At 39.6% G+C, this 27,740-nt stretch overlaps 1 protein-coding gene across 5 annotated transcripts in view; it reads left to right on the forward strand.

The window, feature by feature from the left end:
* The first annotated feature begins 651 nt into the window (after positions 1 to 651).
* TMTC4 (transmembrane O-mannosyltransferase targeting cadherins 4) overlaps positions 652 to 27,740 on the forward strand; it is a 55,658-nt gene continuing 28,569 nt past the window's right edge. For 2 of the 5 annotated variants that reach the window (XM_085057073.1, XM_085057081.1), the window contains exons 1-7: positions 652 to 744; positions 2,900 to 3,115; positions 7,665 to 7,780; positions 9,829 to 10,045; positions 13,992 to 14,079; positions 24,487 to 24,584; positions 26,636 to 26,728. In XM_085057073.1, the coding sequence (XP_084913199.1) occupies positions 2,954 to 3,115; positions 7,665 to 7,780; positions 9,829 to 10,045; positions 13,992 to 14,079; positions 24,487 to 24,584; positions 26,636 to 26,728 (774 nt within the window). In that variant the 5' untranslated portion in view covers positions 652 to 744; positions 2,900 to 2,953. Of the gene's footprint in view, positions 745 to 2,884; positions 3,116 to 7,664; positions 7,781 to 8,811; positions 8,924 to 9,828; positions 10,046 to 13,991; positions 14,080 to 24,486; positions 24,585 to 26,635; positions 26,729 to 27,740 lie in introns of those variants that run through there. The other 3 variants (XM_085057065.1, XM_085057098.1, XM_085057089.1) reach the window with 3 other exon arrangements.

Consider the following 27,740-nt stretch of genomic DNA (forward strand, 5'->3'; position numbering starts at 1 on the left):
TTAACTACACCATATACAGCCTTTTTGTTGTCTCCTGACGGTAGCTGTCCTGCGCAGAGCACCCTGCAACAACCCAGCGCCTCTTACAGACCGGCAGAGCGTTCCACCCAAGCACCCAGCTCACCCCGCTACCGCCCGGGCGCCCACACCCCGACACCCGTCCCGGCCACCGCCCGCCGGCTCCGGATCAGCACCGCCGCCAAGGGAGGTGGCATTTGCGAGACGAGTGGGGGGCCCGGGGCTCTCCCGCCCCCCGTGCCGGGCAGTCCCCGCTCTCCCCGGTCACCCGAGCCGCCCCCCGCCCCGGGGCCAGCCAGATGCGCGGGGCAACGACCACCGCCGGGGCAGAGCGGGTGGGCGCGCTCCGGGAGCGGGGCGCGGGTGGCGGCGGATGCTGCGGGGAGCCCGCCCGGCCCCGCCTGAGCGCGGAGCGCGGAGTTTGGGATGAAGGGGGAGCGACCCGCACCGGCCGCGCTGCCTCCGCGAGTGAGCTGCCGGCTCCGCCCGCCCGGGCCCGCCCACGGCGCGTCACCGCGGCCGCAGCCAATGGGCGAGCGGGAATGCCCCAGGGGGCGTGGCCATGCGGGGGCGGGGCGGCGCGGCGGCCAATGGGCTGAACGGATGTTTCCCGGAGGCGAAGCCACCGCGGCCCCTCCCCCGCCGGCCGCTCCGGCTCGGGGCTCGCCGGGCGGGAGAGTTTCGCTCCCGGGTGGGAGATGCCGCGCGGGCTCCGCGTCCTCGCAGGTAACGCCGCTCGGGGGAACGGGAGTCTCGCCGGTGCCCGGTTCGCTGGCGGGACCGGCCCGGGGGGGCTGAGGGCCGGACGGGACGGGCCACCCCCTACGGCGGAGCCGTCGCCGCCAGGACAAAAGGGGAGCGGCGAGCGGGGCAGGGCCACTGCCAAACTCCCGGCGGGGCTCGCCTGCCCCGCAGCCTCACCCCTTACCCCGCAGCCGCCGCTGCCTTTCCGGGCGGGCTCCTTGCCGGGACCGCCCGCCGGCTGCCCGGGACGCCCCCAAGTTTGCGGGGCTCCGCGCACGGCCAGTGCCACCCTGGGTGCGAGCCACCCCCGCGGCGCCGCCGCTCTCCGGCGGGACGCACCGTGCCCGCCCCGCCGCGGGGTGCCTGCGGTGCGGGGCGGCTGCTCTCCGGGTCGGCTCGGGCTCGCCTTTCCCCGGGGAGGGCGGCGGGGAGGCTCCCTCCCTGTGCCCCGCCGCCGGGCAGTGTCGCGTGTGTCGCTCCCAGGGAGGTGGCGGTCCCCGTGGGTGCTCGCAGCGCCCGTGCGGTCACCGCCGTGCCCTGCGCAGGGAGCTCCCCACGGCCCGGCCTCCTGCTCCGCGGGGAGTTGGGCTGGCAGCAGCTGTGCGCCGGATAAATAGAGCAAGCGTAATGGGAGAAACTTTCAGGGCGAGATGAATTTTGAGTGGATTAGATATTTTAATTGCGTGCTGCGTATTGATGCCGTATCCGTGCTGTTGGGAGCGATGCTGTGCACTTCTCTTAGCCACGCTTTCTGTCTTTGTCTCCGCCAAACTACGAGCGCAAGGGTGAACTACTCTGAGAAAAGGTTTTGCTCTTAAAGCAGCAGCTTTGCCCAGCCAAGGAGCTCCAGCCTGTCGGGTGCACAGCTCCAGGTGTGTGCAGGAATATGCGGAGACCGGAGTGCAGTGTTGCAAAAGGAGAAAGCTACAGTGCAATTGCTGTAGCAGCCCTCATGGTCAGCTCTGTTCCAGAACCCAGATGATCGGAGCTGTTTTCCTAGATTGCATAAAGACATTAAATACAATGTTTTCAGGGGTGCGCTGGAGCTATTTTTCTAGATTTTCTATTTTTCTGTATTAAGATATTAAATACAATATTTTCAGGAGCACAACAGTTGATTTAATGAGCAAATAAATAAGAAACTGAAGATAGGCTACTATATGTGCCTGTCATTCTTTGGGCTTACAAAATGAAAAGGTCATATTCTGCCCAGCTTTACTGCAGTTTTCCATTCATAATCTCCTTCCCTGGCCAGAACTTGATAATAAGACTACTCATGGTAGTGTCTGAGCACCCAAGAAGCAGAGAAAGAATAGTAGAGCAGACAGAAGGCTGGCCCTGGAGCATCCACAGAGGGCCATCCAAGTAAAGGTGGCTCATGGATGCAAACCTCCAGCCTTAGTACCTGTACCACACTCATGTATCACTCAGTGTGCTTGGATTGCAGGGTCTTTTTTCATCTGCCTCAGCAACCTCATGAGCCCATGAATGCAGCAGTGGAATTCCAGCTGTACTTGAGGTGTGCACAGTGATCTAGTGAACACTAACCCCATCCTAATTCTATGGGTCTTGTCTCATTGCTTGAACTGTTGAGATTTAGGGCCTAATCCATTAACTGCTATCTCCATATGTTCGTCTGTGATGTTTGTATGAATTCCCTGCATGGGGGATGTGTAAGACTAGGTCCAATAATTTGATTAACTGAAGAGAGCTGAGCTCTTTCGACAATGTTTGCTTTTCACACGTGGAAGGAAATTATAATGTTTATCATTCTCTACAGAACTTTATAAATGCTCCACAGTCCCCCTGATGCCTCTGTTTGTATTACTTGAAAAGAACAGTCAGAAACAGAAAAACAGTAATTTGCTCCAGGTTTTAGAATTCGTCTGTGCCAAAGTTTTACCTTAGCATCTAAGGATTTCTTGTATTTATCTCTCTGTTCCAACCATGAGAAATTCTGCCTTTGCTTCCCCATTTGAAGTACAAAATTATGTTTAGGTCTGTACTATGAAAGCCACTTAGAGAAAAAATGTAAGGCTGTGTGAAACTTCATCTCCTCTCCCAGCCCAGCTTTCCTTTTTAAGTTTTTTTTAGTGAATTAGAGCTGTAACCGTGCATTTGTATGTGTTTCTTCCAGATTTTCAACCAACATAATGCTGAAGCTCCCAACTTGGAACAAGCATCTCACAGAATGGCACAAATGGAACCTAATCTGGACCATGACGTATCTTGGTTCCTCCTTCCATCATACTGGGCTAAAATGGTTGTGGCGTTAATTTCCTTCCTCTGTTTTGCTAACAGCTATGATGGAGATTTTGTCTTTGATGATTCTGAAGCCATCATCAATAATAAGGTTGGTCTCTCTTTTATTCCTCATGCCCTTTGGCATAAAAGGAAAAGAAATAATGAATGCAACAGTTATCTAAACAGGCCCAGAAGTTTCAGCCTAGTAAAGAGCTTCTTTCATAAATTCCTTTTTTTTTTTAAACTTCATTTTTCCATTTTGTTTTAATTGGTGTTTTTTAAAGTAAGCCTGATTTAAGGGTACCGGTGCATCAAGACTGCCAATAGGTCTAATTTTATACTCATTTCTAAGTCAGTGAGAATGTACAGTAAATTTTTCTGATACCCATGGATGTTAATAAGAGATTTTGTTCATTATTTTCTCAGGGTCACAGATTAATAAGACTGGTGAATAAATTTAGTCTGGTTGCAGGTACATAGTGCATCATTAAGCTATTGTAGGGTACAGGGAGTCTCCATGTGTAGTTTATATCATAAAAATGTTACAGGAGCAAGCAAGGCTCCCTTTGCCTATGCTCCTTTCCCACTTAAAGTTCCTGTGACAACAGTATTTTTCTGAAATAGAGGCGGAGTATTCTTGTGTTCCATTTAAAAACTGACCATACATGCAATGAACAGACCTTGAAATGCTTAGAAATTAATATGTGCCTCAAACTTCTAGCTGAAATTCTTTTGACTTTGAGCAGTGGAGTGTCTTCAATTGCTGAGGCACTTCATAGGATCACATGTAGCAGTGAGTGAGCCTGGGCACGTGGATGGGTATTGGTGTTACAGCTTTTATGCTGTTCTGGAAAGTACTTGTTAGAAAGAGAAGCACAGGATAAAAATAATCACATTTATCTGTTGGTTCTGTTTTCCTGGAGCCATGGGGTTACAAAGAGGGTAATCTGGAGACTCATACTGAACACAATTCACTTTTTTTTTCTTTTTTTCCCTTGCACAAGATTTAGAGGCAACTTATCACAATGTGCCTTTTAGAAACATGCAGAGTTACTGTTTCCTTAGACAAATTTCTATCATGCATGTGTAAGTCATCATACCTTCAGTTATAAATGTATGGGGGGGGGAAATACATCTGTCAACATGGAAATAATTCTCAAAGCTTTTGACAGATTACTGTAGACAAATTAAGAACCTGTAGCATTGTTGTTTTGGGTTTTTTTTAAAGTAGTATTTTATTTTAGATTGCACAGCTCCTGGCAGTGTTTCATTCTTCAAAGTTTTATTTGGGACCTGTTTATAATATTTTAATTTCCTGAAAGAATGAACAAAAGACTGGTGTTGAAACAAGGCGGGTTGTTTTGTTAATGTGTGATTTCCACACTTGTAATCTCTCTCCATTTCTTTTTAGTCTTTATTCTAAAAATGTCTCAACTTATCTATGCAACCCAACAAATTGCACCAGGATTCTAGCTGTTGGCAATGCTGAGAAATTCAACCAACTGCTAAAGTAAATTAATTCATATGTAGTCTGTATGTTTGAAAAACTGTGAGGCTAATTCTATTTTTCACATCAAAATCCTCTATTATTCCCTAGAAATTAAATGAGGATTTTGCGGCAATATCATTTTGGCACAGGGGTCATATGGATATATGGAAATTCAAAATCCACAAGAGAAATGCAGAGACAACAAGTTTACCAGTTTAATGGGGAGGGAGATTGTCTAGCAATGGCACAGTTTATTAAACAAAGCACAGCATATTTTATTCCTATTTAATGGATTTACTGAGCAATGGTACACTAGTATTTTCTTAGGTAGTACACAGTGCCCTTTTTGTTAATTTACTAGCTGCCATCATCCCAATCTTTTGTTTCTTTTATTGTTTTTTTTTAGCAAGATACACATTTAGTTGACCCCATGCCTTTTGTATCATGGAACATTCCATTATTAGATTTTATAGTAGTTAAAGGCTGCTTTCCAGATGCTTTCTTATCATTTTAAGCAGCATTTTAACTGGTACACAAGAGTGACTTTTGTCTTTATTTGTTTACTAGCTTGGCAAGACAAACAGTTGGATTAAGCAGAGCTTCAGACACAATATGTCATTTCCATTAGCCTTTATAAAGGAAAACTGACCTTTCTTCAAATCTTGAACTCTGCTGTCCGTAAGCTGCTGCTAATCAAATATTTAGAGATTCTTTGATAGCTACTTTTGCTTTTTAAAGAGAAATCATATGTGACTTTTAAATAGCTGTGTCTCTTGGAACAAACTGTTCCTATTTTAGGGTAAGTTCACTAAGTAGGAAAATTATTGTAGGAAACTTTCTCACAGAACTTGGATACAAGAGCAAGATACATGATTGAAGATTTTTAGGTCATATGGAAGTGTAATCTAATCACTAAGTAATTCTATGCATTCAGCTTTCCCTGCATTCTTCCGATGGAAGACAAAAGAAGGCTGATTATAGCGGAACAGAAAATCAAGCCTTGTACATCTCAAATACATTTCCCATCTCAAGTTACTGAAGACCATCTGTGACATGGAAGACATACTTCTCTTTTTCAGTACTAAAATGTATAAAAGTATGTCTTTCATAGACCTTATGTACATAAAGAGCAGTGCTGCTGGTTGGAAAAACAGTCTGAGGGCCACACCACCCTCTGACAACTGTCCCCTGCAGAGCACAAAGACTTCAATAGATGTTGGTGTACATCCCTGTCCCAGCTTGCCCCTGGAAAAGCTGGCTGTATTGATTTAGTGAGCTGCTGGTTGAGTGTGTTCCTGCTCTGAGAGTCAAATAATGACCTTTAGGGTTCTTGCATACCAATGAAGAATGGAACAGGAATTTAGGTGCCTAAGGCTAAAATTGCAGACCTGGGAGATGAAAGAAATTTTTAGCTATTGCTTTGCAGCAGAAACATCTGTGAGAGTGTGAAGAAATTTTTTACCTTGATAATTCTTAAGCCAAAATAGGATCCCCTGTGAGTCTTGATTTCTTAAGAATTTCCCTGAGAGTGCCTTAATTGACAGCTGCAGTCTAGGACTTTTCATACTGCAGTTTTAGCTCTGCTCTCTTTTCTGTGTATTGATTAGTAACCTATTAGAGAATGCTTCAGTTCATTTGACAGTGTGCTAGGAATTTTAGCCTACTTCCCTTTCCTAATTTTTTTTAATCAGTTGTCTAATACTGGCCAAATTTGATCAAGTGATAGAAATAAATCTCTTCCTGGATATTTTTTTTGGGGGGGAGAATGGATGAAAGTCAGAATATGTTAAGAGAGAAGCAAGAAAAAATTAGTTATTTTAAGTTCGGTTTAGCAGCAGCCAAACATCACGGTCCAGCAATTTGGCTGTAATTTGGGAGCATGTGCTGCTTTTTTGGCAGGCCAAAAATACTAGCTAGGGGTGAGATGGAAGGTACTGGAGACCACAGGAAGTGCTTAAGGTACTCTAGAAGCAGGTGAGGTGGTAGCAGCATTGGAGAGGATCTGGAATTAGTTAACCAAGGGAATTGCAATGTGGGAATCTTGTAAGTAGATGGAATTGTAGGAATAATAAGACAGGGGCACCAGGTTTTTTAAGACTTTTCATGGGGTTAGCAGGCCAGTTTGTCTGCTTACTTGTGTTTGCACTGTCATGTTAAACTCCCTGGTTTTGTTGGTCTCAAATAATTTGAGGACAGAAAGTGGGTGTAGAGTAACTTGTTGATTGCAGGTGTCGTACTAACCAGTACAGTTTTCTTCTTGGATTCTGTCTCAAGTGCCTTTAACCTGTGTGTACCTTGCTGTAGCATAAATTGGTATTTCATTGTGCCAGGGAAACAGAAGAGGGGCAAGTATATGTTAGTTTGAGCTTCCAAGCTTGTCCTCATAGAAAACTGAGGCTACCAAGATCCTTATTTTTCCTCTCCAAAGTGTATGCTTTCCATTTAATACCCTACATTATCAGCGTGGCTTTGAGATAAAAGGGAAAAGCAAACAAGCAAGACCTTTTCTTTGCTGTTTGTTTTTTTAATAGGCCCCTATTGCACCCCAAATTAAAATAATTCATTACCTTTTTGTCTTTTAATCTTTTAGAGCAGTAAATAGAGATGTTGGTTCTTGATTTCATGTATTAAGAGTTAAAAAAACCTCAACTATTTGAATAGTCCTGTGCAAAGCAGGGCTTCAAAAAGAGCTAACTGTTGTTTTCTACCTTTAGTCTCCTTGATTTCATGCTTTCATTAGTCATTATGCTACTGACAGTGGTAGAAAAAATGGCTATTTTGCAGCAGTTTGTAGCTGGTCATCTTTGCAAGATGGCCTATACTTTCAATCAAAGGTATACCTTTGATTTTTACAAAATTGTAAGGTAAGGAGGCTTATGTGTTTCATATCTCAGCTATTGACCAGGTTATAAACTGATGAGAATATAGCTCTAAATTTCCTGTAGTTATGCCTACTTACAGAATCCAAGATCATGGCCTTTACAATGCATTCAAGTTGACCTTCACTGCAAACTTGGGTACCTTGGGTCAAATGTTGGTAGTGAGACAACAAAATTCCTGCTATGTCCATGTTAGTGTGAGCATGTATTAGTTAGAACTTGTTTGTGTTTTAGCTGCTTTGAACAAAGGAAAAATGTTAAGAATCTGGTAATTTATTGTTTCCTTTTAGGACCTCAGGGCAGAAACCCCACTTGGTGACCTGTGGTATCATGACTTTTGGGGTAGCAAACTCAGCAGCAATACCAGTCATAAGTCATATCGACCGCTAACTGTCCTAACTTTCAGGTGAGACTTGTATTTTTGCTCAAGGTCTGAATATTTTTTAACCTATATTGATTCAACTGAATTTAGGCAGGAAACAACAGAAAAGGAGAGAAACAGTAGCTGGAGGGTAGTTGGATACCATTCCTGAATATGATTTTTGAGTTCACTACTTTAATCTCAAATTGAGTTTTAATTTTCCAATGGTTTCTTTCCCAAAATACACATTATTATGAATTTCTGTATTTCTATCTACTTTTCAGAGATTTCATCTTAATGCTCTTCTATACCTGGTGCTAGGGGCAGTGTGGTTTAGTATGTCACATCATCAAAGAATTCTAGGAGGTGTATGTTCCCTTTACTTAGCCATGCTGCCACTTATACTGTTATTGTAGTTTTTGTTCTCTGCTTTCCTGCTGACCTGTCAAATGGTTTATTTTATAAATAGCATCAAGATACTGTGATCTTTTTCCATCAGCTCACTGGATGGTCTTCCCACCTCTTCCCTCCAATATTCTAACTTAAGTGTTTGTGTCTGAGAATCTTAGTCAGTGAAATATCTGCCTATATATATATAACTTGCTGGTTTTGTCAAATAACTAAATGCTTAAGAGGATTACTTTTGTAGATGCTTAGCTCATGTTTTTTGCACAAAGATATGAGCAAACAGTAGACCATGTAGAAATTGGGCAGAGTAATGCAGAGAATCTCTGAGGACTCAGTCTTAACTTCATTTTCCCCATGTAACTCTGGTGTTGACAGGAACTTGGTGCTCATTCTGCAGCTGTCCATTCCAAGCCAGGGACTGAGTGCATGCAGAAGAAGTATGCTCACTCCTATTCCTCATATTCAAGCAAAAACTTTGACCCTTTAGCATAGTGTCAGTGTTTTAAGTACCTAGCACTGTGGGTTTCACTGTCTATTGGACTTCATTCTCATCAAGAAAAATAGGCAACTGGATAGAATGTGTCAGAGTCCTAAACCTATTAAAGCTTTCAGTGCATTACACAGCACATGCTTTCCTTTTTTTTTCCAAGGTCTCTGTGGTATATTCCATCTCTAATAACATTCTGGTTTGTTTAAAGAGTGAACTGGGATACAATCATTACTATATCTGAAAATATAGATGGGCCTGTGGAGATGGTCCATAAAATGCTATTTTCACAAGTAAGAAATGGGTTTCCTTAATTTCCCTAAGCTCCAACTTTTATGTGTATCATATTTATAATAGGTTAAATTTTTAAATAGATTTCATTTATACCAGATGCAGATTGAACAAAGGAACTATTTAAAATCCCCTATTCAAACTAACTTTCTGTGTATCTTTCCTACTGACAAAAGTATATCGATAATAGCAAGGTATTTCCCCCTTTTCTTCTCAGCCTCCATTTTACTGCAGAGTTCTTATCTTGAATAAAGGTTTAGACTGAATTTTCTCTTACACTTCCTTCTGATTCTAATACTTGGATGAAATGTCTCTCTAACCAATCTCACAAATCAGTTACTAAGAGGTGCTAACTGACTGCATTCTGGGGGGATACTGATTGTACCCAGATGGTTTCCACATTGTCAGTCCAAATGTTAGGACCTCTTTCAGACTGTATGTCAGTGGAAATCATTGTCCCAGTGCATATTAGTTTCCTCACTGTATGGATTTAATTAACACAGTTTCATCAAGTTGGCTGCTCTTAAGCCCAGGAGTGTACCCCAGTCAGCTTGGTTGTTTATCCCCAGGACACTCCTGTGTTGCAACACTGAAGTTACATCGTTGCCCAAAGCCAATTCTAAGTAACTATAGGTATGAATAACATAATAGTACAAACGTACCTCTTTGGGGGGATAGATGCTGTAGCCATATGATATTTCATGTGAATACCTTGGTAAAGACTGGGATGTTGTTACTACACGGTTGTGGTGGCTAAATGGAACACCATGTGTACTGAAATGCGTCGGCTTTATTTTTGTGTGCATATGTCTGATACGGCCTTGCTATGAGGTTGTTTAGTTTTTCTATTAATATATTTTTAACCATTGTTGTAATTCCTAGCCTTAATATTTTTGTTTCTGTATAGAATTAATTACCTTTTTGCTGGAGGCTTCTACCCAGTTGGTTTCCATGTCATCAATATAATACTGCATTGTACTATCTCAGTGTTGATGGTTGATGTGTTCTCCATATTATTGGGTGGACTGCAATTCAGTAACAAAGGAAGACGGCTAAACCTGGCTCCAAAGTCCTCTCTTCTTGCTGCTTTGCTCTTTGCTGTACATCCAGTGCACACCGAGTGTGTAAGTATTGAATAATTATCTCCACAGATTTTTATTTTAGAAGTTCTTGACCATCTTGACTAATTAATTCTGGCATAGCCTTATGCTCCACACATTGCTTTTATATATTCTTAACGCTTCTCTTGGCACTTGTCTTAATAGAACAATCAAATATTATGGTTAGTACTTCCAAGGCTTGTAATTCCACCAAGCTAGACCTTATTAAGGAAGATAAATCATTTAAGTACAATAATTGAAGGAGGATAGCACTCCTTCTGTACTACAGTACCAAGTTTCCCTAATTACTTTTCATTTCCATTTGCGTTGCGATAAAATTGGAATAAGGGCACTATGTGAACTTTATATGTGACTGTTAGGATACTGCATCCAGTTCTGCATCCTGCATGCTGCAAGGGCAACACTGGGAAAAATGGAGAGTGCTCTGAAGAGCCATGAAAGTGATTAAAGGACTGGAAACCGTCCTGTTTCATGAGAGATCAAACTCCGTGGATTTATATTTTTAATATGAAGAAGATTAAAGGATTTTCTTTTTTTTAATCATAGTCTGTAATTATGTACATGGGGAACACAAATTTGACAGTAATGGGCCCTTTAATAGTGCAGGCAAAAGCAAAGACGTAAAGATACAGACTAGAAGTATGGCATATGTGTAGCAATCAATTAAAATATCTGACCAGAACTCAAAGTCCTTGTGTGGAAATTCTGGTGAAGAGAAGATGGTGTTCTTAAAAAGCTCTTCAGGGCTTGTAGTTAAGAAAATCTTGTGGTCTTATGCCAGTAGGCTTGCTGGATGTGGTCACTGTTTTCATGATCTTGTGATAAGGAATAAATTAATGAATAAATTAAATATAAAATTATCACAATGCGGGAATTTGTTTTGTTTTGTTTTTTGTTAGAGTTTGGAAGGTCTGAGCTACAAAAGTACTATCTTTAATTTGGTTTTGTCCTAGCAGTAAACAGTGAATCCTCAGTGCACCTTATTCTACATATCTGGCACTGATTTTTCATTTATTCACAATATGCCATGGTTTTGGCTTCTTGCATTTGCTTTGCACATAGTTGATGGGGGAAAAAGTTATTGAAAGCTGTGCTCTCAGCTACTGGAGGCTTTGCATATATTGAAGACCTAGAGATGGTGCAAAGTTATGCATTAGTAATTTGGCATCTTTTCTGGCCGTGTGGCTAAAACATCTTGACATTCATTCTCTGGTGTTTGCTTGCCTGCACAATGACTTCTTTGTGAGAGTGCACTGTGTCAGAAGAGCCACTCATATTTGTTCTCAAAAACCAGTTTTAGATGCCAGAGTAAAGTAAAACAAGTCTTCAGTGCTTTTGATGTTCTGATATGTAAAGAGAAATCTCACTTGAATCCTAACTTTGTTAGGACCTACTGTTGACTCCTTTATCAATATCTATAAGTTTATTCTTCATTCCATTTAACTCTAAAAATATATTGAAATCAGCATGAAAATAATAAGCCCTTTGTCATGTCAAATAAATTACAAGTGATGTGGTCTGCTTGCATATTTGATGTTTGAAGACTTGCATATGCTTTGGACAAACATTGGAAGAGGAAGGGGAAAAAGTAGCCTTATAAATCAGGCCTCTTCTAAGATCCAGGAATGAACAAAAGCCTCTAATCATTTACATGGTGAATAATAAATCTTGCTGCAGTGAAGCAGTCATTGCACTGCTACAGTTCTAGGATGAGTGTGTGTCTGGCAGCATCTCTTATAAAGCATTCCTCATTATTTTAAACCTGTGAGTTTTAAGTATCACGACATCCTGGTTTTGAAATGAGATGGCATATTTTGACATAAAATTGTGAAGAATCTGTCTGTTTGCTGCTTTGGGTTTTGGTATATACAGCAAAACAAACTGTCATGTAAAACAGATCTTGAAAGGTATAATGCTTTCAGTACCTATGTGAGGAAAACATTATAATTTTTCTACCCACAAGTAAATACTCTTGTGCTATAGTTCTCTGCTCTAAAACTGGCCTATTCTTTGTAACACTTCAGTGATGAAATGCTAAATGAGTCATGGACATAAGAATGTATCTGATACTAATTTAAAACTGGTTTGTTTTTTTCCTTTGTTTGCCTTGTTACCAGAATCTGTCTTACCTTGCATTTTAGGTAACATTGTACTGTTGGAGTCATCTGAGGCCACATAGCCCCTTAATCTCTTCGTTGTTACAAGTGGACATTCATTTTCGAAATTGTGTCAGCTCACCTTAACTTTTATCTCATTAACAAGAGCGGCTCCTGGGGCAGAATGACACTTCATTATTTTCACCTTTCAAAGCACTCCACAGCTATTGAGTTAATTCTTGCAATTCCTTTGTGTGATAGAAAAAGAAGCAGAGAAGTTAGGTGCACAGCTTTAGATAAATCAAGAAGTTCTTCTGAACTGAATTTAGGAGTCCAACAGTTTCTTCTTTTATGGTGCTCAAGTGAAGCTGGGGGTAAAAGTGAGAGAGTCTCTGCAATGAAATCACTCATACTCTCATGCCTCTACACTTCTTTCTCTGATGTTATTTAGAAATAGTTGCTCCATCATGTTTCCCTGACACAAAAAATGCCCTTCTCCTTTTTGCTTTCCTCTTTCTGTTCCACACGCAAAATAGGACAGCTGGTATACTGTACAAGAACTGAAGTTTCTGCTTTTGTCCCTGAAATATGATCACAAAAAGTGAATTTAAAAAGAAAACCTGTAGCTGCTCTGCCCTGCTTCTGTACCTCTCTTGCGAACATGGAACTCAGCACTCCAGGAAGCAGAGCTAGACTGAAAAATAAGGGATATTTCCACGATCCTTGCTCTGGGTGTATGTTCTAGTGAGGTTCTAACCTCAGGGCCTATACAGTCCCCTGCCAGCTCCATGTCATGATTTTCACAAAAAATTGTGGTGTATCCTGACACTTGTATAATTGAGAATTGAAGATCCAAAAGTGTCTTGTTATAGCTCAGCAGGTTATTGTAAATACAGTTTCAAAGCTTGAACCAAAGCTTGCAGATAGCCCTGAGATTGCACTTGAATTAAATAGGTCGGCACAGATCTGGAGTACAGAGGTCCCAGGATGTGCTTCTTTTGCATTAGTACAGCTTCTGTTTCAAGATGCAGTTGGAGGTAGCTCTAATGCAATCAGTCAATATAACACAAAAAACTGCCAAAGGGGAATATGGTTTTTTTTTTCCCCTGAATCTGCAAGCTGGAAGCTATTTGTCCATTCTGAGTGTTCAGATTGCAATTTGAAGGCTGGCTTGTCTTCTGAAAGTGAACAGTCTTGATTTGTGTTTCAGCAGAGCTGCCAATTTAGTTGTGGTTCAGGATGTTTGGCTTCAAAGCCATGTAATGGCTTCAAATTGAAAGAGAGTAGATTTAGATTAGATATTAGGAGGAAATTCTTTCTTCTGTGGCTGGTGAGGCTCTGGCATAGGTTGCCCAGAGAAGTCATAGATGCCCCAACCCTGGAAGAGTTCAAGGCCAGGTTGGATGGAGCTCTGAGAAACCTGGTCTAGTGAAAGGTGGGGGAGTTGGAACAAGATGGTATTTAAAGTTGCTTCCAACCCAAACTGGTTTATATTTTCATGTTTTCTCAGTGTTCTACTGAAATGCAGTCTGATCCAAAAAACAGATGGAATTGTGTAGAGTCTAAATTTTATTCAGTGAAGTCCTCCTTCATTTCTTAAAAAAATTCATAAATAAAATTTTCATAAACCAAAGCTATTTATGTAGTTGATACTAAGCAATACCCAATAAAAATTAGGTTAGGATACATCTTAAAAAACTGGGTATAACTAACCCAGTAAACCAAGTTAATGAAAAAAGTTATACAGTTATATTCTATTATATATTTCACTTTGTATGTGTACCTTTACTTCAAGTGTTCTAAGAATAAAAATCTGATAATTTGAAGCTTATCTTTTTTTTCTTTTTTTTAAGGTTGCTGGGATTGTTGGCAGAGCAGACCTACTGTGTGCCCTGTTCTTCTTGTTGTCATTCCTTGGCTACTGTAAAGCATTTAGAGAAAGTAAGCATCCTGTTTGCCCCTTTAATTTTCTGTTGTGTATATTTTCAGCATTTGTACATTTCAGTGAAGTATAGCAAAATTAAAAATGTCAGATTGATTTGTTTACCCTCATAAAATAATTTTTTTCAAGAAAACCCTGCTTTAGCAGCTATTTATTGTTATAAATTCTGGAAAGGTTGCTGTCCCTAATTCCTATTAAACACTGAATTTATTTTAAGAAAAGTCCATTTTATGATAGGCTTATTTGCTAAATGTTTTGTTGTTTAGAAGTGTAATGAAGCACTTTAATAAGTATTTTAGAAAGAAGTCAAACCTACAAATGTATATTCTTAAATATTTTACTATACTTTATGCCATTATGCTGGGATGTCTCAAATGGGAGTCAACTTTCAGAACCTTACTTGTATTTTTAATGAATTTTTAAAGAATTATTCATATGACTAAGACTTCTAAATTCCTGCAATATGCAAGTGCTGGCATATAATGCTGAATATAGTGTTACTCTTAGAGTTTTTGCAAGACAGCTGTGTTTAACATGAACAGTTCCTTTGTAGATGTTTTTTCAAGTGAGCTTTTAGATGTCTTGTATTATTTGATCTGAATGCAGGTTGGCAGTTCAAATACAGTTGTGAAGAAATTATCTTGGGGCTCTGTTAAATAAGCACACAAGAATGCATGAGTTCATGACTATGAAAAACTACGCAGGACAGGCAGTCTGGTATCTGACTGTGCTCTACCACTGGAAATACAGGGATCATTTGGTGAACCCACAAGGAGCTGTGTTGTGAAGAGCTTGTCTGTCGTTCAATAGGCATGGCCTGTAATGATTAACCAGAGCTGGCAGTGTATTTCAGAGGTACCTGAGCTGACTTTATGTGATCTGGCTTAACAACATAGTTAGGGCATCACAGAGACCTTAGTGTGGGCTGAGGGGAGTAGGTCAGTCCACAGCGAGCTGTAAGATGCTGTGAACAGCTCCTGCTGGTTCAGTTTAGACTGTTTGGAACTATTGTGCATATTTCTACTCCTGATATAATAAATTTAAGTTAATCTTTACTATTTCAAATGATACTTAGGATGATTCCCATTCACTTTGGATGTATTTCTTCTCTTTTAAGAAATTGATTTAGTTTCTTTCAAATGCGCTAATGATTCTTGATGAAAATTGGCCTTGGATTCTTGCTTGTTAGTTTATTCTTTTCTCATTTATTTTATTGGATATGATTGTGCTTATGATGTTTCTTCTATTAGTGGTAGACTAAGATAGACAAATAAAAATATTGCCTATGTGTTTTCCAATGTGTCAGGTAGACAGGTAGCTCTATCTGGCAGGGGTAATAATCCTCGCTTGAAGAACTCAAGAGCCAAATTCTTAGGATGACCATTGGAGACAATTGTATAGGACTCCAATTATTTTGTTATGGAGGACATCTCAGGAATGATTAAGGATGTGTGTGCTGGTTAAGGATACTCTTCAACTTGTGAAGGCCAGTTTGATAGCTTTTAGAAATCAGTGTCAATGTAATAGTATTCTTGGACTGAAATTTGTGTCATTGATACAGAAGAAGGAAAATGTTGCAAAGACCAAATACTAAGCAGCACTCACGGATTTTTGTTGGACATTATATCATAATAGGGGAACAGATGTGTCTTTTAAGCAATTTTGCCAAGGAAAATTGCAGACTGCCAGCATTGTTTTTCAGATCAGTTTTCAATGTTTACTGTCACCTTCACTGCCTGCTTTTCCCTCAGCAACTTCTTGAAGAAATTTAGACTTTCTTTGTACACAAGAATTTGTATGCAATTTACATACTTGAGTCTTTAACCTTCATTGCTGCAAAGGCACACTATTGGCTCATCAACCGGGCACTCCAGACCTTTTTCTGCAGAGCTGCTGCCCAGGCCTTAATTGTTGTGTGGTACTGTGTTTGATTTTCATGAGGCCCATTCCTCCAGCTTGTCATAGTCCCTCCAAACACCAGTCCTGTTCACCACTGTACCCATGTATCCTCTAGCTGAACTCCATCAAAGACCACAAGCAGTTTTACTGGCCGTCCTTATTATAATTTTTTTCCTTTGTGGAGAGGAGGTTGGTCCAACCTACAGCTGTTTGAACATGAGTGCTTGTGTAGGAAAGGGAAGTATCTGTATTGGAAAGGGCAGCTACAAAGAATGGAGGATCTCTTCACAATGAGCTACACAACAAAGACAAGGGGCAATGGGTACAGTTGACTTGGAAGGGTTTCATCTTGATATAAGAAAGAAATTTCTTACAGCAAGAACAATCAATCACTGCAACCTCTCCAAAGATGTGGCAAAGTTCCCATAACTGGAGGTTTTCAAGATACATTTTGACAGGATGCTAGTTGATCTCATTTAGGCTCCCATTCCCACAAAAGATTGGACCAGGTGATCTCTGGAAGCCCCTTCCAAACTGAGCTGTTCCTGTGATTCTTTGCATGAAAGGCTTTAGGAAAAGGTAACCAAATATGGGGAAGTGGCTGTAGCAGAGTATGACTCTTCAGTGGGTTTGTAAAGTAAATAAAATTTTTACCTTTGTATGCTTCCATTTTCGGGGTATGAATTTCTTTCTTTTGTGAACAGTTCTTCTAGCTGCTGTAAATAATAGGTTAAATAAGGAGTAAAGAACTTCCATCTGACTTTAGCTGAGTTTCATTATGCATAGTCTGAGGAACTCAATCCCAGATGTAAGCTTGTCTCACTCTTAATCTAAGAACATGCATTTAAAAATATGCACATTTAATTTAAATAGCAGACTTAGACAATGTCTCCTAAGCAGCAAAGAAAAGGTATCCTTTCTTCTCTTAGAAGAAGAGGTGAATTGTACCACTTTGTTCTAACATCCTGTTTCTTTTTGTCCTGCTGGAATTTTTGTATATTAAAGGCAAGCATGGCCCTAAATTGTAGGTCAACTGCATGTGTCTTTGTTCCTGGATTTGGCTGTCACATTTATATAGAGCTTAGCTCACCAAATTTTTACAAGGAGTAGGAGAATTATAAGAGGTTGACTTTATTTTTTTTTCTTTTTTTTGTTACTAATAGATGCATGGTAGTATGACTCTTTTGGAGCACTTAAAAGAGGGTACAACTCTAAAGACTGTAGGATTTGTGGACTTGCATTTGTATTGTCTTTTGAATATGGTTACCAAAACATGTTTGATGCCAGTCTGTTTTTATTTCATGAACTTCAAGTGGGCATCAGAGTAAAACAAACATTGAAAAGCCTGAGTTGGTGCTACTGGTATGATTGGGTCAGTAACATATATTGTTTAGCTACCAGCAGCATCCCAGTGCTATTATCAGACAGATGATCTAAATCTTTAATAAAGAATGTGACTATTCTTGCAGCAAGGTAATGTGGAATTTGTGTATGGCTGAGTTAAAAGAAATTGTTTATGTTTTAGTAGTATAACCATAGTTAAGGAATTGTCATTCTTTAAAGAAAAGGGGTCAAAAGTCACGTGTGAGAGACTGGTTAGTGCTTATTTTCACTTGAGAAAATGAATGTAAGGATTTCTATTTTTTTTTGTGTGTGTGTGGGAGTAGGAACTCATAAAATGTTTGAGGAGGATTTGGATGTACTATGGGGAAAGTATATGCAATGGTAAAAACAGTCAGGAGATCAGAAAAATATCAGTGTCAAGCTGGAAAACTTCCAAAGGAAAATAATGGGTTTTGTAAACCTCAAGATATACTGCAGCTTGTTTGCCTGATTTATTTGTGGTTTCAGTGGATTTTTGGGTAGACAGTTTCTTTTAGCCGGAATCTGTAGCTTTTTTTTAAGTATAAGCATTTAACACTCTATGTGGGCTATAATTATGTCTTACTGAAGTTCTGCAATTCTGTTACTTTTTCCCAGTATACCATTTTTGAAGTTAGCATCTTTGAAAGGATAACATTTATAATTGCAAGGAACTAATCTGTTGTTCTCATTCTGTCCTGCTGTTTTAAACACAACTGTGGGGACAAATCCACTGCATAGGCTTTGGAGGCAGCAAGAGCTGACAACTGTTTAGGTATGTTCTGAAGGGAATTGTGGGTTATTAACTTTGTTGAATTTTAATGCAGCTTCTCTGGGAATTCATAAGGCAATTTAAAACTGCTGTAGTATTCATTTTTGCCTTCCTTTGTCTTCAGTTCTGACAGTGATCCAGTTGCATGTATTTGCCATCTGCGTTGGCGATCTCTGAGTAATGTAAAATGAGGAGTTCATGACTCGGTCCACGTGAATAATATTGGTCTGGACATTAAATAGGGGATCAACTCTTTGCTCATACACTATGACATCTAAAAATTGCTTTGTTCTGGTTGTGTGTTCCTGCTTTTTTATGTTCTGTGTAGTTGTCCATTAATCATCTACTAGTTCATTGCTAATTTAATAAAGCATGCAAAGTAGTGATGAGTTTTGTGAATGCTGGAAGTTTGTATTATGGAAGTTTTCCTACAGATTGGAAATATTTAAGTCTCCTGTGTAAAAGAGATCATTGTTAAGATGTGGGGAATTTTTTAGCTATTTTGCAATTGGTCAACAGGTATTTACTATTGTTAAACGTGGGCCCTGATTTTTCAACTGTGTGCCCTGCTGTCCATATTTGAACACATTGGGAGGGAATAGTGGAAAACCTAACAATTTTATGATTTTAGCTAGCTGAGGAAAAAGAATAACTTTTTTTTAATAGAATTAATTCTAACTTTTGCTTCTTGTAATTCAGGGGATAGGTGCTTCCTTCAGTGTAGCCTCTATGTAATGAGTTTGAGATGGCTGGATATGTGTAGGAATGGCATTCCTACTGTAATTTCATTATTAAGTGAAACATTGAGCTGAGCTGCAGTAGCATGTACATTTGGAGACACACAAGGAGATGTTGGGCTTAATTTAATTCTAACAGTGGATCCTGGTGTGATCTTTTAAGACTAGGTAATTCTTCCTCCTTTGCTTAGCAATTCACAAGCAGTGAAATCTTAGAGCTTGCTTAGAAGAGCATTTGTAGCAGTTTAGTTGGAAGACACCATCCCCACAGACATGGCACATAAATTGAATATATGTGTATTTGTGATCTATTTCAGTTAAAAAAGAAAGCTTCCTGCCAGATCTCAACATAACTTACTTTGCTTCAACCTTCAGGGGAGTAGGTGCTTTCACAGAATCATTTATTGTGTTTCACCTGAAGATGGTGACTTCTTAAACTGTTCCAAGCTGTCACCTGGCTGACCCTAAGTTGCTCAGCTGGGTTTGAAGGAACTGCTGAATGCCTAAGTGTCTGAATTAGTAATAATTTCTTTGGATATTGTTGGTTTGGCTTTACAATAAAACTAAACTTGGTAGTTTAAATGTAGCATTTTCTTCATGTCCTTCATTTCTAAGGAGTTTGTTTTCATTGACCTGTGGTTTTAGGACACCAGAAAATAATGTCTCTTGAAATAGGATTAGTGTTTAGGAAGACAGAGTTGAAATGCATTGTCAATGTGTTGCTTGTAAATTTAGGATCAGTCAATTCTACACTGTGAAACATTTTGGGTATGCATCTAGAAATGCTTACACTCAAGTCTAGCAGTCTAAATGAAGGAGCTCTCATGGTTTACATAGGTATTTTACTGAAGCCCCTAAACTTTCAGGCTTCATGTACTCCTAAATAGGGACCATCTGAGCAACGCTTTTTGGGTTTGTGTAGAAACACTATATTTTTCCAGCTTAAAAAAATAAGCAAGTACTCTATTTCTTTGGCATGCTTACAATTTTGTCCATCTGTTAGAGTGGCAAAATGCCCACTCACAATATGGTGTACCAGTTTCAACCAGGCACAGGTGCCAAGGAAAGATCGGTTTCGTTTTCTGACACAAGATTTTTCTGGTGGGAAGCAGCGCCATATTAGGGGAATATGCTTTGTTAGACTGATTATTTCTGCTGGCATGTATATATCTCATAATAAGCACTTATGCAGTGCTTTACATTTTCAAATCACTGTTAAAAAAAAATAAAATTGAAGGCATTGCTGAATGATGGTCTTTTCTATCTATTTTGCCAGCCTTATTTACTGAGATTTCTGCAGTTGAGGCAGGGGGTGGTGGGGATAGAGGGATGTTGTGCATATCGACCCAGGAACAAGCACAAAATAAAATGTTTCTTAATTGAAATTCTTTCCCTTTGGAGTTTAATCAGATGAATTTTGATAACATTACAATTCTGTCTATAACTGTTGATTGTTTGAAGCTGCAAAAGAACAGAGATTATGCTTTTCAGGAGGAGATCTTGATTAGAGAATCACAGAATGGTTGAAGTTGGAGGGGCCTTGAGGTCACCTGAGCTGACCTGCCCACACAGGGTCACCTGGAGCCAATTGTGCCAGAGGCTTTACTGCAGGATTTTGCAGTTCCTCTCATTAAACCATACGAGGTTCCTGCCAGACCATTTCTCCAGCCTGACAAGATCCCTCTGGATGGCAGCACAGCCCTCTGGTGTATCAGCTACTCCTCCCAGTTTGGTGCCATCAAGAAATGTGCTGAGGGTGCCCTCTGCCCCATTGTCCAAGTCATTAATGAAGATGTTGAATAGGGCTTGACCCAGTGTTGACCCCTCTAGTACACTGGCCTTCAATTCGACTTTGTGCCACTGATCCTTACCCTCTGTACAAGCCATTCAGATAGTTTGCAGTCCATCTCACTGTCTGCACATCCAGCCTGTTCATCAACAGCTTCTCCATGAAGATCTTAGGGGAGACTATGTCAAAGGCCTTACTAAAGTCCAGGTCCTTCATGGTCATGTTTTGGGTCCTTCTTTATTTCTCTTTTGCTGGGTGTTTTTATCATCTTTGAGAGTCCATGGTTAAGCTTCCTTTTACTTGTCAAGCTGAGACATTTCTTGCATTTGAGACTTGGGATGTTCACAAGAAGACAAACCTGTTTCTGTGCAACTTTGAGTGTGTGCCTGTTGAATGGCTTCAATTACCTTTTGTTTGGCTAGACCATTTCTCCAGGCCAGGTTGGATGGAGCTCTGGGCAACCTGCTCTAGTGGAAGGTGTCCCTGCCCATGGCAGAGGGGCTGGAATTAGATGACCCATAAGGTCCTTTCCAACTCAAGCTATTATATGATTCTATGTTTTTTCCAGTTTGTCAATGGAATTCTGCCTTCTCCTTTGTATGTTTCCTGGCTATTGCAGCCTGGCAGCACTCCTGGTCTTAATAAGCATATTTCTTATTCCATCATCCAAGTGGAAATAGGACAAAGGAAGAATCCAATACAAAATGTTATCTTTACTTTTTTTCTCAGCAAGCTAGTATCTCACTGCAGTTTCCCAGCTGTTATTTGTACCCATTCTCTAACAACTTCATGCAGCCCATATTTTTTGTGGCATATTTCACACTGTTTCCACTGGTATTCTCATGCCTTTGTGAGGGCAGGGTATAAGACATTTACAGATTTGCTTTCATTGGGAAGACTTTTTTTTTTCTGTCCAAGTCAAAACTTATATTTAGTTCTATATAAATTACTAAAATATTTGGAAACCAATTAATCATATTCTTTTATGTAAGTGGAGCTTTTTTTTTTTTGTAATTTTGGCCAGTCATCTTAGCTTTGTGTCTTTAGTCTATCTTTTCATATTTTTGTTACTCTTCAAAATTAAGCATGTAGGCATTGTTTTTTTTTTTTCAGGCTCCTGGATTCTCATCTATTTTTCATTTCTCAGAGGTTACAACTGAAATTACTCTGCGTTGTATAGGACCTGTTGGAGTGAATATAACCAATTGTAATTAAACACAGATTAACTTCTCTGTGAGTTCTGTGTCTCGTAGTTCACTATTTTTGCTTTTGTTCTTGCTCCCTTTCTGCTGATGCTGTACTTGCCATCTGATTGCAACTGACCCTTTTGGGAAAAAATATAACAAAAAGGCACAGAACACTTCTGTTTTCTTGGCATTGTCCATTTCCCAATGAGTATTGGAATAACTCCTTCCTCACTATTATTCTTACTAATACTTCTATGGAATTGTGGAGTTTTGTTCTTTACATACATTACTTTTTCTCATTTTGTGATTTCACCTTTCTGTGTTTGTTTTTCTGTATGAATGTGCTGCTATTACAGTTGTCCTTGATGATTTGACCTAGTTCCCTTTTTCCCATTACTCTTGTATTTTGAATCATCAAAGCATTTGTGAATAGCCAGCTGGTCTCTTACTATATATAATTCCCACTATTTTCTGTGTTAAGATAATTTGTATTTGTGTACTGAATATTGCTTCTCTGAGAAGTGCTTAGTTGTCCTGACTCCTTTCCATGAGAATTTGATTCTGAAAAGAAGAAATCTCTCAACAGAAGCAAGTCTACTTCTATAAACATGGTAAAGTCCATTGGCTGTCTTCACTATTTTCCTTTTTACATCTATTAAGGATGATTGATAGTCATTTCGTGAACACAGTGAATTACTTTGCCTTTTAGCTTTGCATTCTCTGTGCTAGTTTATTTCTACATTAAAATAAAAAATAAAAACAAAACTGATTTTCAAGAACTGGCTGAACATTCTGTTGCACTGCAATGTCTGAAAAGTTGAAGAGCTCCTTGAAGGGATGTATTTAGACAGAATTATTTCTGTCTTAGCAATACTTATAGAACAAATGTTGAAGCTCTTTCCCCCGTGAGTTGCAACCCTCAGTTGTTCTGTATTATTGATGTGGGCTGGAGTTTTCCCACTGCATTTTTTTTTCTACTTCCAATATCTCTTTAGTCATTATGTATTTTGTATGTCCTTGCTTTGTTTTAGCATTATTCAGATGTATATGACTTCTTTCCTAGAAGAAGGCTTTTTTTTATCTTTATAACACCTGCATCTCTAATGTTTTCTTACCTCACCTCTGTAGACATAATTTGGAGTGGAGGGAGAAGGATCAAATGCCCTCTATGTATTGCAATGATGAATCTCAAACATCTGAGTAGTCACTCTGAAGCTTTAGAAGTCTTGGGTAAGAAAGAAGTGTTAGAAGTAACCTCAAAACCTGTTCTTCCACATATTTTTATGAAATTTTCTGCTCTCTGCCACAAAAGAAGTAGCCTGATGCAAAATGAAAGAGGAGGCCAATGTCAGCTGATGCTTTTCACACTTGTGGTTGTGGTTTGTATCTGACCCCAACAACATTTGAGGTTATGTACTGGTTTCCCTGTATAATCATTGAAGAGTTACTTCTCTGAAAGGTGTTCAACTGCATCTAATTAGGTAACTTAAACCCTAAAGGTGTCCTCTTCTCATAAAAGAAGCCTAGTGTACTAGCTCAGGTGTAGGTGCCTACTTCTGGTGAAATTAATCCTGCCATTTACCCTTTTCATAGACCATTATTGCAGTTCTCTTTAAGCACTAAGGGTCAAACCTGTATTACTAGTAGAGAAGAACTACTCTAGAGATCAAGGAATGTAGGAAAGGGATTCAGTCAATGACTGTAGAGTTCAACTTTGTTTTTTCACATGCCAAGTCAAAGATTGATTCTTGTGATGCCTGTAGAGTCCATAGAGTCCATGTTACTTGAATCAAGAGTGTTTTCCTCTGTTGCTTGTACCTATGGAGTAGAGGTTGTGACAGATATGTTTTTATGTGAAGTACCCGTGTATTCTGTGTCTGATAGTACCTTGGCTGAAGTAAGGTTTATTGTTATATTCATCTCAGATATGCCTGCTTGTAGTACCCAACATCAGCCACATGGTACAGTCTTTAAAGACTTTTTCTTTGAGTAAAAGCTGTAGTTGCTCTTGATCTCTTAACCCCAGAGTTCCTCACCCTGCTGTAAAACTGCTTCCTGAGTGCAAGGACTAACTGCTTCAGCTCAGATGCTGACATTTTTGAGCTCCGTGGCATTCTACTGCAGTGATAATAAAATGACATGAGGTACTTGCTAAATGCAGCAGCTCTGGAGAAGCAGCTCATTGTGCCTTTGTAGACGACTGCAGTAAAACAGTTTGTGTGTGTGGCACTTCATGAGTAACTATTACAAAGAGTTTCTTGTTCTTGTGGTAGCTCTGCAGAGAGTGGCCAGTAATGACAGAGCTCTAGCTATGGATGATACATATCTCTAAATATTGGGAATTAACCTTTGCAGATGATGAATTGTGAAAACTATGTGAAGCTTCTGCCATTCTAATTAATCTAGCTAAAACATCTAGCAAATAGGGAGTTTGCTAATGTCTCCAAGAACAGAAAATGACTGCAACAAAGGGACAAATGCCAGCATATTGCAGGAGGTGCTCTATGCTTTTTAAGTCTGTGTATTCAGATCTTGACTGATTGAAAAGACTGAGATTTTAAATGCTGTTTATTTTTAAAATTCTTACATTAATTTAGGTTTCTAACTTTACCTTTAAGTGTATAAAATGCCTAAAGATATGGCATGCTTTATTTTGACAGATAAGGAAGGACATACGTTTTCTGTATTCTGGGTGCTGGTGAGTGTTATCCTAGGTGCAATAGCAATGCTGTGCAAAGAACAAGGAATTACAATACTGGTAAGAATTCTCGTATTAACTGAATTTTGACCTCAACATCTGTCAGGTGTAATTGTAAAGTCTACAAAGATGAATCTTCTCCACAGCTAATGACATTCACACCTTTTTTGTTCTGTTCAGAAAACTAGTTAATGTTGACAAAAAGCAGTATTCTAGTAGATGTCTTGATTATATCCCTGCCAATCTGTTCGAGTTTTTCACTTCAACTTTTGTAAGCAGCTTGCATATATTTTTGCAAAGTTTAAAGGCTTTACAGTGTTAGTTTAACTTCTGTTGCCCTTGTTTTTGAATGTAATTCTTGAGATAGCACAACTACAAACTCCTCATTGAAGGCTCATGAACAAAGAAATCAGTGGAGAGCATTTTTCAAAGCTCCAGCCCCTTGCTTTTGTGAACAGTGTAATTATAATTAGGGCTATTGTTTATGCACTTCTAATACTGCATCTCTTCCTCTTGTCCCTTATTTAAGGATCCTTGGAAACAGATGTAGTTATTGTTCATGTTCATTGTGTTCTGGCTTTTTGTAACTTCAATGAAGACAATTCTGTTTTGGGTGACCAAACTGGCCACCTGAAATGCTGTATCTGTCATTTTTACCTTTTATATAGCCATTTATCTTTATAATGAATCCAATTTATAGCTTTAACTCATATAGATAAGCAATAGAATCAGAAAATTCTTTGCAGCAAGGACCCTCTTGTCCGTGCTTAGAAGAAAAGGGAAAAGAAATTACAGAAAACTTCTTGCTTTGGGACGTTATTTTTGGATAGATATTTGTAGAGTGTTGTATTTTTCTAAGGTGTCTGTAAGGAAAACATAAAGAATTATCTTAAAACATGGTGTAATTATTTACTCTACCAGTGTGAAGTAATTATGTGAGCTAGCAGACACAATTATTGTTGGATTTGGGTTTTTTGTTTGTTTGCTGTTGCATTGCTAGGATGATTATATTTATTGTTGTGCTAAGTGGCACAGGTCAGAGGGATAAAGGGGTAAATCACACATTAAAAATATTACTTGGAGGCTGAATGTATTTTTCAGTAGAATTCTTGCCTTCCTATCTCCATGTGAGTGAGCCAAAAGCCTTTTAACTGTCTAGTGGCCTTTCTACATGGAACCAAGCCACACTCTAACCTATCTTCCATCCCTTCTCTTTGGCTGTTAGTGGGAGACTTGTGGCCTCGCAGGGTACCAGCTCTTTGCTTCATGTGGAACTAGTTGTAGTGTCTTTTTTCCATTTAGTCTTTAGAACACTGAGGTAATTTCTGAAATTACTAGAATATGGGATAAATACTCTAGAATTATCATGGTGATATGCTGAAACTTTGAAGGGGAAGTGCTAAAGTTTGATTTTGCTGGTAACCCTCAACAGAATTACCCCGGATACATTTATGCATTTTGTTTGCCTGTTTGGAGGTAGTTATGTGCAAATGTAGTCCTGCAAAGCACTGAATATGGTCTAGTTTTATGTGTGGTGGATGATGTCACATGGAACTTCTCTCTTTTTTTTTTTTTCCCAGCAACTTGCACTGGGTGTATTGTTGTAATTGCAGGAAAAGCAAGCCTCACACCTCTGTTAAATCTTTCTGAGCCTTTGTCTGTACCCTTGAAAAACAATATTTCTGAACCCTGGAAGTCCAGAGATAAAAATAAGTAGAAGGCTTAAAGAAAGTCCGTGTTAATGACAGAAGCCTTACCTTTTGACTGCAGCATTTACACTGCAGAACATTTGGGGAAGAAGATGGAGAGCAGAATTCTGTTGTGACCATGCATATGTTATCTAGCTTGCTGGTACCTGGTATTCCCTGAAGGGTTATTCCATGTGGCAGGAAAGTTCCCATTGCAGTAAAATGTCATTCTACTCATCTGAGCTCAGGTTCTCAATTTACCATTCTGCCATCATTACTACCACTGTATTTCTCTGCTTGTTTGGGATCAGAATTAAGATGTACAGTAATTGAAGCAAAAGTGCAATTTAAGATGTATGTGAAAGAAAATATTTGTGGTTTGCTGCTTCATCTTGTGCTGTTATTTTTCTCTTGATTGCTTAGGGTTTGAATGCAGTGTTTGATGCACTGGTGATTAACAAGATAAATCTTCTGGAGCTCATTCGAAAGTTACTGTATAAAGACAAGTCATTGGAGGTGAGTCATTGGAGGTTTTGTTCATTCTGGTCATTCAGACAGTCATGTCCTAAAAAACAAAGATTCAACCTCTGACAGTTTTGTTGTTGAGAGTTAGGGAAAAAAAAAACCAAACCAAACAAATAAAGGTATTGTTAGTCAGCCATGTAAGGCAATGTGCTATGACATCTTTGCAGCAACATGAGTAGTAATGGGGTATTGCAGGAATTGCATTGGATAGTGAAATCCCTTCAGCAGTTTTCTCAACTGTATGTTAAAACTGTAGCACAGAACAGCTGACTGCTGGATGCAATAAATCCTCCAGGGTCAGTAACTACATCTGAAATAGTACTTAAAATAGTTCGGTCAGAATAAAGAGAGGGAGAGGTTTATTCAGTCTCTCAATGACATAGTTAGATGTTTTAAAAGTACATAAAAATCATATGTTAATAGGTCCTAGTAACTTTGGAGCTTAAAAAAAAGTTATGTAAGCAATAATAATTGCTAAGGATTGATTTTTCTGACTTCCATTGATGTTGCTTTATCTGGTATTGTCTCAAGCGGAATCTGGCACCTAGTATTTGCACTGGCAAGCAAATAACAGAAACAATCAGCCTCAGAGGAATGATGGATAACAGCCAAATAGACTTGCAGCCCACTAGAACATCACTGCTGTTGAACAGCTAAGATTCTCATCCAACATTCAACAAGGCAGAACATTCCTTGTACTTCGCTTCAGTCAGTGGTTTCACTGCAGAGGAGTCTCACTAATGTCTCTGAGGTGCACAGGTCTTATGGGGCTTTTAAATTCCTTTGCAAGGAGTGAAATGAGGAGCTTCAGGGGGAAATCAGGGAAAGAAAGTTCTCTAGAACTGAAACAGTAGATTTGAGGAAGAAGGGCTAAGTGAGGAGTACAGGCAGCGAATAGGAATGCTGAGGAGTTTTGCTGTATAAGGAGACTAACGTCAACTAGAAAATGACAAGAGAAGCATCTAGAACTGTAGGGAACTAAAGCAAAGCCAGTTCAGAATTA

Source organism: Lichenostomus cassidix, chromosome 1, assembly GCF_008360975.1.
Source record: "Lichenostomus cassidix isolate B80296 chromosome 1, HeHo_3.0, whole genome shotgun sequence".
NCBI lineage: Eukaryota > Metazoa > Chordata > Aves > Passeriformes > Meliphagidae > Lichenostomus > Lichenostomus cassidix.